We start from the raw sequence: 16,022 nt of genomic DNA, 5'->3' as shown, positions 1-16,022 counted from the left end.
ACAATGTTGTTGTTTTTTAATTCTCACCTGAGGATATTTTTTCCATTGCTTTTCAGAGAGAGTGGAATAGAGGGAGGGAGGGAGGGAGGGAGGGAGGGAGGGAGGGAAGGAGGGAGGGAGGGAGGGAGGGAGGGAGGGAGGGAGGGGGAGGGAGAGAGAGAGAGAGAGATAGAGAGAGAGAGAGAGAGAGAGATGTCAACACATCTATTGGTTGCCTCCATCACATGCCCCAACTGAGGCCAGGGATCGAGCCTGCAACCCAGGTATGTGCCTGAGACCCTTCAGTCCACAGGCCCAATGTTCTAATCACTGTGCGAAACAGGCCAGGGGGAAATATAATGCCTTAACTGAGTGGGAATCTGGATGATGTTACACCTTCTTGATCAAGGGAAGGATAAAAGTGGTGATTTAGGAAGATAGTTTATAGAAGGAAAAAACTAAAGGCAAAGACTGTGATTAGAGTGTCAGTCTTTATAATAAAAATATTAAAAAGTGAATAAACAAATAAAATTATATGTGTATTTATATTTGGTATGTGTATTTATGCTGGATATATATGATACAAGGAGTTATACGTTTAGGAAACTGTCATAAGAGTGGACAAAAGACTTCTTGATCATGTCAGTATTTCCTGAAATTAGCGATTGCAGGAGGCAACAGATAGATCTCTCTCTTTCTCACCTCTCTCTCTCCTCCTTTCTCTCTTTAAAATCAATTTAAAAAATAAAACAAGCCTCTTTAAGAAATGCAAAAAAAAGAGGTCACTCAAAGCTTTAGAGAACAAGGAAAAATACCACTTAACTTTCACTCCCTCCCCCAGAGAAAATCTGTCTCCCAAAATATTAATCCTGTCTCTTGGCCAGAGGTCCCAGACATTTCTGGGAAAGCCTGGTCTCTGTGAGGTAAATGCTGTAAAGTTTTTATGGGCAGGGAAATTTCCTCTGAGGAGCACCAACTCTCCCTCAGTACAAGGAGACCAGATTGAAAGATAATGGCAAACTTTGCCCTTTAGTTGTTATACAAAGGGAAACTGGGACTTCAAAGATGCCTGGGGAAGTATCTTCAGACATAATATTTAGTTGGTCTCCTGGTCTCCACAGGAGGTCACAAAGGTAGGGCAGCATAGGTAGAAGTGGCTTGGGGAAAGTGGAACAAGTATAACAATTCTCTTTTTTATCCCTTAGGAAGCTTGAAATACAAATTCAACACATAATTAGCAATTTTCTCTAAAGTGGCCCCCAAATGAGCTTACAACCCATTTCTAGTAAAAAAGCTATCACAGTGAGAGCTGGGAGAATAACAACAATAGTAATAATTTTAGAGCTAATAGTATATTTAGTGATTTCTCCTACGGCTATAGTTAGTGTTGGAGTCTGTATTTGAACCTAGGAAAATTTTACTCAAGATTTGAAGCTTTTTATTTTTTTAACCACACTATAATCCATAAAGGGAAAATATCAGGAAATAGACCTCTAGACTTAAACGTGGAACTCTGAAAGAGCTTGAAAAATGACACATACCTTATGTCTTGACTACATTTTATAAACCTGGATGGAACAGATGTGTGCCACAGGAGTGATCCCTACATATATAAAGGGCTTGTCAGTGCTGGACACAGAGTCCATCGCCAGTAATAACCATAATGCCTACCATACCTCATCCAGAGAAATACACCTTAGCACAGGCATTAGGCAAATGCTCTGAGAAGTCAGGGAGCAAATAAGAGTGCGGGGCAGGTCTGGACCTTTCCCATTCCTTCAGCCTCATAGCACACAGTGCTCTGCCTGCCTCCCTCCTTTCACCTGCTCCAGCCACACTGGTTAGTACTTGCCATGGTCCTTCAAACAACAGGAACAATCACAGCATTTGGCACATAGTGGGCACTAAATAAATATCCACTGAAGGAAAGAGGAAAAACAAAGGGAGAGAGAAAGGATAGAAAAAAGGGGAGACTTCAGGAAAGTATTCACTGAAGTGGGCCTTCAGGAAAGTATAATAGGTGCATCTGCAGAGACAAGAGGAAGGCAAAGAATAAGAAAAGGACAGTGTTTCAAACAGAAGGAAAAACATGGTATGTTGATCCACCATCAAAGTATAACTGTGATCTAAACATCAGTATAAGGACAATAATAAGAGATGGTGACAGATGGGTAGGCAAATCCAGTTGATAACTGGTATAGGAAGCTTTTACTAATGTTGGAGTGGCACGATCATATTTACGTTTTAGAATAGGCCTTTTGCTTGCAGAAAGACTTGATATCAGAAAAGTGGATGGGAGGCAGGGGATGACTGAAACAAGAACAGTCAGATTTGTTGTGAGAGTCCAGATAAGAGATCACAAAAAGCCTGTTTTAGAGAGACAGCACGTCATAGTGGCTTTTAACACAAATTCTATTCTTTGCTGAATTTGTGATTTTGGATAAATCAGTTAATCTCTCTGGGCTGAGAATATTTTCCCTATGTATTTCACAGGGTAGTCTTGTGCAAGTAATAAAATAATATTGAAGAAGTGCTTTGTAAAAGTAAAGCATGAGGAATCGGATGTCATTATTAAAGTGATTGAATAGGGCAAAAAAAGATGAGGGGGACAATTAAGAAACATGACCATTCTTATAGATATACCATCTACAAAGGAGAGAGTCCTCTCTGACAGCTCCATTTTTCTCATCTTGTCATATATATCAGTGTTAAAATTGGGAAATGCTTTTTAACAAGGTTGTTATTTTTCCATCAAAGCAGTTGGTATTAAAGTTAGCATTAGTAATTCCTAAGATAGACAGGGAAAACGGTTTGCAGTTGTTGCAGACCATTAGGAGTAAATCTGTTTAATTGTTTGAAATTCATTATTGATTACCTAATATATGCATGGCATTATCCTGGACATTGTTAATACAAGGCTGAAGAGGGCAACATAGCAATATAAGCACAGGAAATTCACAATTACTGTACATAGTAGGTTCTACCAAAGGGGTTTAAAGAACCTTAGAAGTACAAGGGATGGAAGAATGATTATTTCTGGAGAGGTCTGTTTCATAGAGGAAATGACATTTTATCTGGGTAAAGACTGAGTAGGAGGAGTTCAGTAGGTATAGAAGGTGTAAAAGATGGAGCAGAACATCCCAGATACAGGCACAGCATATGCAAAAGCAAAGAGATGTAACTGTAATAGAACATAAAGTGGTTTGGGAATGAAGAAAAGTTCAGTCTGAATAAAGTTTAATGTTCACTATCAGTTTGAGAAGGATGGGTGGCAGGAAAAAACAGACACAAAGATGGAAAAGTAGCTGGGGCTAGATAATAAAGAGCCTTAAATGTTGCAAGCCAAGAAGTGTGTATTTTAATCCTGGAAGAAAGAAGAAACCAAAAAAGGTTTTAAATCAAGATATAATATAATTGGATTTGTTGCTAGTGAAATAACTCAGGTAGCAATCTAGAGATTAGAATGGAGTCAGGAGGTAGAAAAACTAAGAGGTTATTTATGTATGCTGTTGAGGTTTGAAGCCAACATAATATGAATGGAAAACCTAGATTCTACCACTTTTTGGTGAAACTAACAGAATTTAGTGAGAAGAATGAAGATAATAAGAATTGGTGGCTGATTCTATAGTTTTCTGCTTGAAACTGGGTGGATAGTTATGACATGTATCAAAGGTCAAAAAAATGATAGCATCAGGTTGGAGTGTCCTAGAAGGACTAGAAAATAGTTTTCTTCTTGGATACACTGTGGGCCAATACAAAATAAAAATAGCTAGTGCTGGCTGAGTGTTTATACTAAGCTCTAGTTTTAAGTACTTTCTATATATCAACTTATTGATATAGGGCTTATTGAACAAGGGCTTAGTAGGTAATCGGAAATACAGGTTTGGAGCTTAAGAGAGATGTCTAGTTTCAAAATATAAATTTACCAGTCATCAATGTATAGGAGGCATGGTTAATACTACTGAGGCAAGAAGAAGGCTAAGGATAAAATGCTGAAGAAACACACCATTTTGGGACCAGAGAGTGATGAAAATGATAAGCTTCATGTTGGCAAATATCGGGCCTGACTTGTTCACCACTGTGTCACCAGAGCCTGGCATACTATTTAGGATACAGTGGTTGCTCAATCAATAAATGTTGAATGAGTAAAATAAAAATACCAGAGTAGTATAAGGAGAAACAATAAGGCACAATGTCTTGGAAGTCAAAGGGGGAAAGGTAATTTCAGAATGATAGTAAAATGCCAAACAGTACAGAAGAGAAGTCAGATAGAATGAGGACTGCAAAGAAACCATTGGACTTTTCATTAGTAACTTAAAAGACAATAGTTTTGGTGGAGCAGAATCAGTCTAAACTGTAAGAGGCTTAAGGTTAAATGGTTGTTGAAGAGTAGACAACGACCAGGAATTTGGTGATATTATGATTGAGGTGGTTAGAGTCACAGAGAAAAATGAAGCTATACTTTTAAAAAACATGTTTTTATAATAAGGAGACTTCAGTGTTGTTTGTAGAAATAAAATTATAAAAAGAAATCCTGGGAGAGGGATAAAGATGGTAAGAGAGTAATGAGTGGATAATTGTTTTAAGTAATTTTTCCATCATGTTTCCCTTGGGGATGCTTATCAGGTTTTCTATTTACATTTAGTTAGACTTTAAAACAAGTTAGAACCCTATGATCTACCTCAATGGGACATTTAGTCAAGTTTAAAAGGACTTAATAATTTTGTTTCATTAATCCTCACTGGAGGATATTTTTTCCATAAATTTTTAGAAAGAGTAGAAGGGAGGAAGGAGAGAAGGAGGGAGGGAGAGAGAGAGAGAGAGAGAGGTGAGGGACACATGGATTGGTTGCCTCCCATACATGTCCTGGACTGGGAATTGAACCTAAGACCCTTCAGTGCTCCGGCCCAATGCTCTAACCACTGAGTAACTGTCCAGAGCAGGCCTTCATAATTTAATACAGCATGCTGCTCTCTTATGTTCTTTCTATATGTTTACGTCCTGCCATCTATACAGCCTAGGACAAGTCTATACTACAAGCATAGGTGGTGAAATCATTGAATTATCCATATAACACATACAACCAAAAAACAATATGTATTTGATATTTGAGGTCAATTTATTTGTTTCATTCTTATACTAATGAAATAATTAGGAGAACAGCAAAATGCTCCTGTGATCTGGCTTGACAATGAGTTTATAGAATATGGGGGCATATTTACTGAAGGCTAAATAATATGGTTAAAATCTAAAAGATTGTTGGCATTTATAGTAATTACAAATGCCCTCTTATGGGTGAACAAGCCTTAGAATGTGATACTCTGTTGTAAAAACCAATTGTGAAAACTAAGGGTTCTTTACTAATGCCATATATTGCTTTAGTAATCTAGTTAAGCCTATGGATTCCTTTTCAGAATAATATTTTTGAATGTACTCAATAAAATACATAGAATTTCAATAGAAACCAATTATTTTAAAATCAAATCATCAAAATATATAAGAAAACAAATTTGTGATATGGTAATATACCTGGTTCTTTACTAACACATTAAATAATTATATCTATTTCTTCTACTGTCTTAAAATATGTTTGTATTTGACTTGCCAATAATGTAATTACATTAACATCCATGTATTATCCTTTTACATAAACATTTGATAATTCACTTTATGATGTACTTATACATCCATATCAGTATCCCCATTTATCCCAAGATATATATTATGTGTACATACATACACATATATATGTTATGTATTGTGATTATTCATAGCTAGCTCTTATAGGATATTTGCTAACAGACAAAACAGAAGATTATTGTAAGAACTCATGAAAAGATAAGCCACAGACTAGGGGAGAATACTTGCAAATCACATAAATGGCAAAAGACTTGTGTCCATTAATATACAAAGAACTCTTACAACTCTATAATAAGAAGAGAACCCAATTTTAAAATAGGCAAAATATTTGAATGGACATTTCTCCAAAGAAAATGTGTAAGTGGATAATAAGCACTTGAAAAGATGCTTAAGACCACTAGTCATTAGGGAAATGCAAATAAAAGACACATTGAGATACTATTTCATATCCACCAGGATGGCTATGATCAAAACCACACAATGACAACTGTTGACAAAGGACGTGGAGAAACAGGGATTCTTAAAGATTGCTGATGGAAATGTGAAGTAGTACAGTCACTTTAGAAAACTGTCTTGTAGTTTCTTAAAATGTTAAATATAATTTTTTCCAAAAGACCCAGTGATTCCATTCTTAAATATCTACTCAAGAGAAATAAAATATATGACCATACAAAAATGTGTAGATTAATGTTCAAATAATCATTATTCATAATAGCCCCAAATGGAAAGAGCCCAAATGTCCATTAACTGTGAATGCATACATAAAATGTAGTATATCCATAATGAAATACCTACAAAAAGAGAGTAAAATACTGATACGTGCTACAACATGAATGAATTTCAAAAGCATTATGCTAAGTGAAATATGCCAAACACAAAAGATTACATATTATATGATTCTACTTATATGAAATGTTCAGAAAAGACAAGCCTATAGAGATAGAAAAGTAGATTCATTTTTGCCTGGGGTTGTGGGTGGGAACGGGGATTAACTGTAAATGGATATGAAGGATGTTACTAGGGTGATGACAATGTTCTAAAACTGGATATCGTTATAGATGCATAGCTTGTTAAACGTACTATAAATAAATGAGTTGTATACATAAAATGGGTGAATTTATGGTATGTAAATTATATCTTAATGAAGTTGTTTTTAAAAGAAAAAATGAATAGAGACATAGCCCCCAATAAGGCAAATGCTCTTAATCCTAATAGTAGGAAGGGATTTTCTCCACTTCTGGAAAACCTTAACACTCAATTCATACTTTGATGACTGCAATTACCACAGAAAATCACAGTTGAAAGAATCAATGTGGGCAAGTTACGATTTTAAGAAAAAAAGTTGGTATTTCAATTTGGACTTGATTTGAATGTGGCTAACTGCATTTTACCTATGCTCTTTGCAAAAGGGACAATTGATGCATATTTTCACACCTTTGCCTGTTCTCCCCATACATAACTCCCCCAGTATGCTATGACTTTTAAAGATGCTTGGTTGTATTAGTGCCTTTCCTGAAAGCAGATTTGGGGAAAATTGGGAAGAAAACATAAGGACCCTAGCTAATTTGGGACACATTTTTAACTCCTAGACGTGTTGACCTATAGTGAGATACGGGTCTTTCTAGTCTTTTTTCTAACTCAATGTATGCACATGTAGATAATTATTTATCATTAAGTATCCTATTTTTAAAGGAACTCAATGACTACCATTGTCTAAGAAAGTAAACTTCTAGAGAGTTAGAGAGACTGTTTAGATACACTTTTGTATGCTGTGTCTTAGGCACTTAATAACTAAAAATATTTACAGATATTCTGAAATCCTAAACTCTATCACATTCAGATAAATTGTGCAAATATTTCACCTGAATAAAGATCATCACTCCTTTAAAAGAAATTTAATGGAAATGCATTCATTATTCCTGGGTTTTAACATTTAGCTTTCCATCTTTTTAATAAAAAGCATTACTTTATGAACTCAGACAAAGAAAGAACTCAAAAGCACCTAAATGATGCTATCTTAAATGCTCACCAATATTCCATTATTGGCAACTTAACTCTCACAGTGAAGACACTTTCTCATAGTGAAGCACAACACAGTTCTTGTTGATCTATTTATAATAGTCATTTTTTAATATTAGTCAAACGAGGTACAAATAATTCAAATGTCTAACACTATCTGAAAGGTGAAAAATATTACAAACCCAGAAGATAAACTGGAATTTAGAGTAGATGATGAGAAATAGCCAATATAGATGAGAATCCAGTATAAAGAGAACAAAGAAAAATAAAAACTTCCCCTCAGAAAAGTCACCTTCTGAGAACTTACCCTGTGACTCTTCTCTTTATCTTCCATTTCTCAAAAAATTAAAAAAACACACACACACTTTACAATGTCAAAGCTATTATGCAAAAGTAAACAATAAGTAAAGGTAGCAGTGCTGGACTTAAGCTAAGAAAGTACTGTCATTGAATCTCAAGGTTTATTTTAGTCTTACGAGAGAGGACCACACTAACATAGCAGATGACACTGTAGAACAATGAATAAAAAAGTTCACCAAAGCAGTGCATGATTTTAGAGACACCCTTCAATGCTTCTAAGAATTGAAGGCATCATCCTCTGCTGACTTTTAAGGATATTAAGTGATAGGATGCAGTGTTTGGGAAGTCTCCAGCTGTATAGATTGATTTGTTAATGCTTTTCCCAAAACTACACTGAATATGATCAGAGTCTGAAAATAAAGGTTTCGTTGGAGGGTATTCTGCCCAAACATGACATTTTACAAGTGGCAAGATTCCTGGACAAATTGTTAACTAATCAAAACCTGGCATTTTCAATAAACATAGTTTTGGGACTCAAGGTAACATATAACTAAACTTGTATGCTGGAAGAATCAGATGGAGAAGTATGCAGAACCCTAGATCAACACTTCTACTTACAATGTGTAGAATTTACTTACATAAGAGCTGACGTTCTGAGTTAAGAGGTCACAAAATGTTAAAATTCAAGATTTCTGGCATCATCCTCTTTTCATAAGAGAAATCATTTCGCATCATTCTGATATTTTCTTAAAGACATATGCCAGGACAATGTAATCCATTTTTTCCATATAGGTATTAGGTAATTTTAACGCGTTGAATTAAGTATGGCTTTATAAATAGGATTTAAAATATTTAAATTAGGGCCAATCAGTTAAAATTGTCAAAACCCACAAAGTAAATATTTGGAATATATATTCATTTGTCATCTATATAGTGTATGACTGGCTGTTATTAAAAGGTGTATTTTTTTAAAAATAGAGCAGTGAAATAGTAGTCAATAGTTGAACAACTTCATATTTGAACTCAACAGTTAATTTTATTTCTGTCAGCATAAATAGCTAGTGAGACTGGAAAACTGCAGCATCTCTGATTATTCGGATCACTCCACACTTGGTAAATTATCCTAGTAACTCCATTAGAGGTCTCACTACTTTCTGGGATCCATTAAAATTTTCTTGACCAAATATCTACAGAAATTCCTTTGCCTGCAGTCACTCGTTGAATTTATGTAAGATATCTAAACAGCCTATTAAATGTTAACTTTAACATTTTTTTTTCTATTCTAACCACTTTAATTTTCTGATGAAACGAAAAAGAGTAAAAGGAAACATCAGGCAGATATTGGACATTATTTAGTGGTATCAGTTCAGTTCAGGTAGTTAAAGAATCCAGATGTTGTCAACTTGTACTGTCAAAGGATTCACAAACAAATACTTAAGCTCAGCTCCCACAACATTCACAGCACTTTCAAGGGGCTCTCCTTCCCCTCAAACTTGTGTGCCAAATTCTCATTCTTGTAGACCCGGGAAAATTACATTTTCCGTCTTGGAGATTGATGCAGAGAAAGGAATCAGATAACAGTCATCTCAAGTCGTGCAGTAAAGGCTCAGAAATGTATGTTTTATGTCTTCTACTTTTAATTTCCCAATCTGTTACAAGGTTTTGGGAGAGAAATATGCCTGATTCCCAAAGGCATTAACCTGACACTGTGCTATTCCTCTCTAAGAACCCCATTTACCTCCACTAGAAATGAGAGTGATGTAACCTCTGTTTTGCTGGACAACCCTCTGTAACCCCCCTAACACAAACATAAGAGGTGGGATGGAGTAGGGGTCAAAGGAAGAGGAGGGAAAGGGGTAGGGAGACGAGACTTACCGCTCCTGCAAGTTTCTTGCTCAGGCAGAACGCAACCAGGAGTAGCCACAACCTGAAACGGGAGGGAGGGTGAGTAACATGGGCTCTCTCAGCTCCGGGGTCTTGCGTTTGTCCATGGACCCCTTACCCCCTCTCCTCCCCCCCCTTTTTTTTTCTGCCTGGCCCCACTTTCTCTACAATGACAGAGTTCAAGTATGTATAGTCCCGGTTCGGTAAAATAATTCAAAGTAGGAAAGAGGAGGGGAGGTCCGGGCAGCAACAGCTCACCCAGGGTGCATGCTTTCCGCTTGCTCCAGAGCAGGGTCTCGGGAGACTGCTAAGCGGCTCCGCGGCCCGAGCTCATTGGGGCTCCGCTGATGCTTGGAGGCTGCTTCCTTATTCAGGAGGGCAGGGTAGGGGGGCAAAGTGGCTCACTTTGGAAGAAACTAAATTCAGCTCCTAGATAAGAAATGCCCCAAAGGGAAACACCCTCAGCGGTGCCCGCTACAACTTGTCGCACTCAAAAGATAGTTCCCTGCACCAGCCGAGGAAGGAAAGGAGGGGAAGGGGGCAGGGCTGTGTGCTGCCAATCATCCACCCTACCTTAGGCAGCCAGTAGTCTTTCTCACTTTCAGGCACTTCTACACACAGCGTTCCCACGCATCTCCACAGCTTCATGTACAACCCATAGAGAACTATACTTTAAGATGTAAGCAGTTATGCATCACACACTTCCATGAAGCACTATTAACTGTTACAACATAACATATTTATAGATTAAGGCACAGAACTCTTATATAGACAAGTGGGCCCCAAGGTGCGCTTTCAGACTTGCCCAAATGCATACAACACTCACTGTAATAGATTGTATACTAAGCTCTTGGGAGGTAGTGGTGGTGGCGATGGTGCTGCTGTTGATGGTTCCTGAAGTTATAAATCTATCCTAAACTGAGTAGAACCTAAGGGTGAGTGGGGCCCCATGAAATAGCTCCAAAGCCTTGAAAGGCTCTAAAGTGGTAAATTCTAGGGTCTGAGATAACAAAAATGTTCTGAAGAATTCTTCAGTAAATCCCTATAAGACCCGCCAAGGAATTCACATAAATTATTTTCTGGACCTGTTGGTACTTAAAAAAAATCTACATATCAAAATTATAAAAGTAATATTCAGGTCTTTTTAGGAGATATCTATACAACCGCCATCAAGTCAATATATATTTCTAGTTAGGTGTTTGTGTTACTTTTAAGGAAAATTGCATGACAGCTATTTAATTCTCTGTACTAAATCCCTCTGAAACACAATGAGAGTGAATAACTTTAAAGTTAGTTCAAAATAAGAGGTAAATATTAATTATGACATTCAATGTAGCTAAATAAAATGATATGACAGTATTACAATAACATTCAACCATATAATAATTACTAATATCTACTGAATGCTCCCAAATCTCATATGCATATAACCCTCAATAAAGTCTTCACACAGATATACGTATGTTTATTTTCTTAATTCTTTGGTTATAAGCATATATTTACTTATACAAATATATTTACATATTTCTAATATTTTCACATATTCTGTTGTATGTGCAAACTGTTTCCTGCGAGCAGGTGGAAGAGAAAGAACACCAGCAGCCCAAGAAGCAGCGACCAAAATTCTTTCTAATCATTAACAATAAAAAAGTTCGTCCTACTTCCTTCCGCTAAAAAAAGTAGTCCCAGCTCAGGTCTATTTCTAATTGGCTTGTGTGCTTACACCAATGAGAGTGGAACTGGGAAGGGAAGAGTAGCATCAACGGAAAGTGCAAGTGAACGAATAGAAAAGCTTCCCGGTTGCACTCACAGTGGTCAGTCATCTGGTCTGGGAGTTTCCCTCCCCCAGATAACTGAGCGTCACTCCCTCGCAGGTTGCTGGTGCAGTCTAAAACTGTGGCGGAGTGATCCTCAAATTCCCCAGTGCTGATGGGGAGGGGGCGTGCGAGGGAAGAGAGGGAAGAAAGTAGATCTGTGGGATTTGCGTGAGGAAAAAGTTTACAAGTCTGGACGGAAGGGAAAAGTGCTCCCGAGAGACCGGCTTTGGGGAGGGGAGGGGGAGGGAGGAAAGAATAGCTTCTTTTGCTTCTTTTTCTTTTTCCCCCTCCACTCTAAAAAAGCTTCCTTCTCCTCACCCAAGCCGACCTGCACAATTGGGGCACCTCGCTTTCCCTGTCCGGCTCTAGCTGTCGTGTAATAAACCCTCAAGATTATGTCAATTGGTCAGAGCCAGCCAGGGATTTCGTGTGGGTGCTGAAGGAGCTGCGGGAGCCGGAGAAGAATGAAACTGCGTGGAGTCAGCCTGGCAGCCGGCTTGTTCTTACTGGCCCTGTGTCTTTGGGGGCAGCCTGCAGAGGCTGCGGTAAGTCCTTCCTTCTACCCTCCCACCCCCACCCCATCACCTTACTCTCAAGCTGAAATCACTTTTTGTTCCCTTCCTTTCTTTTACCTTTGGCCTTGGCTAGGGAATTCAAATTTGCCTTCACTTGTTTAGGGAGAAACATTTAAATTTAACCCTGGTAACTCAAGCCTTCTGAAATTCAAGGGAGAGGTTTAAGTGTTTAAAAATAGGGCTGCTTGCTTTCCTGCAACTAGCTACTCCGGGGAACAGAGCAGAGCCTGGGGCGGGGAACTCAGGCTAATAGATCACTAGGCTCTGGTAGGTTTTAAAACTTTCCTCCCCACAGTTAGCCCTTGGGTGTTTCCCTGCCTGCCTGCCGGCTAACCGTTTCACTAGCTGTACCCAACCCACGCACTCTTTAAACTTTGTCTATAGTTTGATATTTTGGCTTTTCTAATTTCGAGCTTCCATCAAAGTGTTAAGGGCTCCCATGAAGTTTTTCCCTTTTCCCCTTTCCTTAAGCAATTTGAACCTACCTTAACCTTTGGTCAGTAAAACCTCCGTAGAGACTGCATTCCCCCTTTGCCATCCTTTTTGCAAATGCTCAGGTAACATACCAGGAAGAAAGAAGTAAAGACTATCGCCTCAGGCTTCGGGTCTTTTGAGGCTTTTGCTTTTTTTTTTTTTTTTTTTTAAGTTCTGGGGTTCTGTTTACCCTTTTTTTTTTTTTTTTTTTTTTTAACTTTCTAAGGCACCTGAAAAAACTGAGAAGTTGCCCATCACCTATTTAAAGGAAAAGTTATGTTTTTTCAACTTTTAAATCAGAATGAGTGTTCTGATTTAAAAGAGTGGAGGAGGATACACGTGTGAAATGACAGAGCAAAAACTTCCACTCTGTTTTAGGAATGTAGAATTAAAACCTTAATAAATCTAGAAGTGTATCTGGCTAGTCCCACCCACTGTCCTGGGTATGAGAGGCAGATGTAAAGGAATGATGGCTTTGCCAGAGAATAGTTCTCCAGCCTAAAGCCCATCATCCTTAGTTTCACTTAACCTCTAAAGAATTCAGAAAGTAAAATATCTCTGTAAGAATATTCAAGAAACTAATAAGACTGATTGCCTTGGATGAGGGTAGGGGGTGGTGGATGGTTTAGGAAAAAAAGGTTGAAGAAAAGAAGAAAGTATGTGTCAAATTATTTCAAGTTATGTATAAGTGATCATAACAGGTGGTTTTAAAAACACTTCAGTATGAGATCATGGCTTAGGCCTTCACATAGTTGAGTGACTATCAATTCTTTATACATTATAGTTTATCTGGGTCCACTTTTAAGTTAGCTGTCTAGCTTCTCTATAGACTCAGCATGCCACACATTACATTACGCTCCTTCTATCTTCCAGAAAGTGTGTTCTTAAGGTACGAAAGCTAACTTTCATATTACTTATAAACACACCATAATTATGATAGCACATCTGTTTAAAAGCCATGTGTAGCAAATATTTTAAATTATATTTGCCATAATTTACCCTCCATCGAAATAGATGACTTAAAGTTGCTTTTTGGATTTAGAACATCTTAATGGGGTAAGGTTTAATCACTCAATAGTGCTACAGACTCTTGGATAAAAGTACAATTGTGTTGTTGAAAATAGTTGCTTCTAAAAATATCTTCTAGGTGCTTACTGCTTACGGCATTTGGCCCAGGAGCAAAGATTTTGTAGATATCTGATTAAATATTTCAGTTTTTTTCCTTTGACATTGCTATTAATAAATGTGCACCAGATACCAATCATATAGGTATGTACAGAAATACTATACATTAATTTATATTAAATCAAATTGTATTAAAATGTGATTTCTTTTTATGGTTGATAAAGCTTAGTAACAAGCCTATTTTCTTGGAATTTTTAAAGATTAAGTGTTCGTGAAGAAATTACAGAAGACACCATGAAGTTTTTTTTTTTTTCTTTTTCCTTTTTCATCCTATATAATTTTTAAAGACCATTTTATATTACATTTCTCTATCATTAAGATATTGTACCTTTAATAAAACCAGGGGTTTGTTTTTTCTGTTTCATGCATCAATATCATAGTTAGATGAATGTTTTAATCATTTCAAAGATATGAATGGTATCTGCTCTCCATACTAGTACTGGGGATATTGGTGACCTTATCCAGAGTAATCTGGATGGTAGTGGGGTTCGTTTTTGACTGAAGTAGTCTAATATTGGGACTTTTATATCAGGAAGAACAATGCTACTTAAATTGCTTTAATTTTTCACAGTTAAGTGATTTCTTTATCTTTGAAGTCATGCCAAATTGGGATGTCACAAATATGTGGACTTTTTTTTTTTTTAGGTAGAATGTATATTAAGTGGAATAAAGTAACCCTTATGCTGAAAGGTTAGCAGTAAGAGAAAAAGGTAACTTTAGGTGGGAAAAGTCATTTCTAGGGATGGAAATAACGTATTTTTATGTAATGGTAATTATACCTGTACTGACTCACTGTCAGTAGGATGTGCACTCCTACTTTATGGATATGGTGCGTAAAATTACATGACTCCTACTGTGCAAATGTTAAGTTTTACGTGTATGTGTGTGTTCAGTAGAGTAGATAGTTCTCTCTAATTTAAATGTATTATCTCCCTTGTGATCAGAGGCAACAACTCATTAAAGGTTGCAGTGTGATTCATGGCCATCAAACAGTTTTTCCTCTGAGAAGTATACTGCTCCATAGAGAGCATTTGTCAGTATTGTTATCATAACTTACATTTTTGAATGTTTACAATGTACCAGGCACTGTGCTAATATGCTGATATACATGATCATCTTTAATTTTCACAAAAGACCTATGAGATATATATCATTGATATCTCCACTTTACAGATCAAGAAGCTACAGATCATAGAGGTTAAGTAACTTGCTGAAAATCACATAGGTAATAAGTTGTAGAGCTGGAAATTTGAATCTAGGCAGTTTTATTCCAGTTTCTTTACCCTTAACAACTGTCCTATACTGCCTCCTTTGTACATGCTCTATAGAGATTTATTTGCTGTTCAGAGTGTTTGGATCTCTGCCACTTTTGGGGGGTGGGGGAGGGAAAGACATGGGAGGTGAAATGGAAATGATAAAATGGGGATTATGTCCCTTCCTGCTGATGTTAGGAGAAGCAGCAGGTATAATGGAAATAGCTTTGGCTTAGAATAAAAAGATCAGAGTTTGATCTCTATATGCATGTGCATGTAAACAGATATCATTTAAAAGCAACCTAGAAAGCAATTGCTTATTGCAGGTTGTATGATTCTAAACAATCACATATATTAAAAGTTAGATTTATAAAACAAATTTAATTTGTGGTAGATGGTTATTCTAGAGAATGATTTGCCTTATTGTTGTTTTTTTTTTAATTAGTCAGTTTTCATAATAAATTTAAATATACTGAACTTTTCAGGTGTATGTCTATTGTGATGAAACAGGGTATGTTTGCTTAAGATGCTCAATTCATTTTTGTTGTTTTTACAAATTTACCTACCCATCATATCCAACTCTATCCAGTCAACTATCTATATATAGTTTTGTGCATATGTTTATATATGTATCTGTTCTGAGACTATGTAAGCGTGCCTATATAATTTCTCCTGTGTTTTTATTTGGCTTTTGGTGTTTGTATATGCAACACATGAAACTCTTTACCTTGAGGTTAACTATGATAACTTGGTTAAGGCTGTGTCTGCCAGGTTTATCCAGTGTAAAGTCACTGTTTTTTTCCCTTTGTAGTTACAAAGTGAGCAAATCTTGAGACTATGTGGGGCGATATTGTGAGACAGTGTAAATATCCTGTCTCATCAAGCTTTCACCTGCT

At 36.9% G+C, this 16,022-nt stretch overlaps 2 protein-coding genes across 2 annotated transcripts in view; one reads left to right on the top strand and one right to left on the bottom strand.

The window, feature by feature from the left end:
* The window catches only part of COL4A6 (collagen type IV alpha 6 chain), a 289,590-nt gene extending 279,247 nt beyond the window's left edge, over positions 1 to 10,343 (bottom strand). The window contains exons 1-2 of the mRNA XM_087813319.1: positions 10,081 to 10,343; positions 9,814 to 9,865 (exon numbers count right to left, since the gene is read on the bottom strand). Of these exons, the coding sequence (XP_087669445.1) occupies positions 9,814 to 9,865; positions 10,081 to 10,091 (63 nt within the window). The 5' untranslated portion in view covers positions 10,092 to 10,343. The remainder of the gene's footprint in view (positions 1 to 9,813; positions 9,866 to 10,080) is intronic.
* Positions 10,344 to 11,739: 1,396 nt separating this feature from the next.
* COL4A5 (collagen type IV alpha 5 chain) overlaps positions 11,740 to 16,022 on the top strand; it is a 211,507-nt gene continuing 207,224 nt past the window's right edge. The window contains exon 1 of the mRNA XM_087829355.1: positions 11,740 to 12,184. Coding sequence (XP_087685481.1) covers positions 12,104 to 12,184 — 81 coding nt within the window. The 5' untranslated portion in view covers positions 11,740 to 12,103. The remainder of the gene's footprint in view (positions 12,185 to 16,022) is intronic.

This window comes from Miniopterus natalensis, chromosome X (assembly GCF_054644295.1).
Source record: "Miniopterus natalensis isolate mMinNat1 chromosome X, mMinNat1.hap1, whole genome shotgun sequence".
Classification (NCBI taxonomy): domain Eukaryota; kingdom Metazoa; phylum Chordata; class Mammalia; order Chiroptera; family Miniopteridae; genus Miniopterus; species Miniopterus natalensis.
This window is presented reverse-complemented; position numbering and strand designations above follow the sequence as displayed.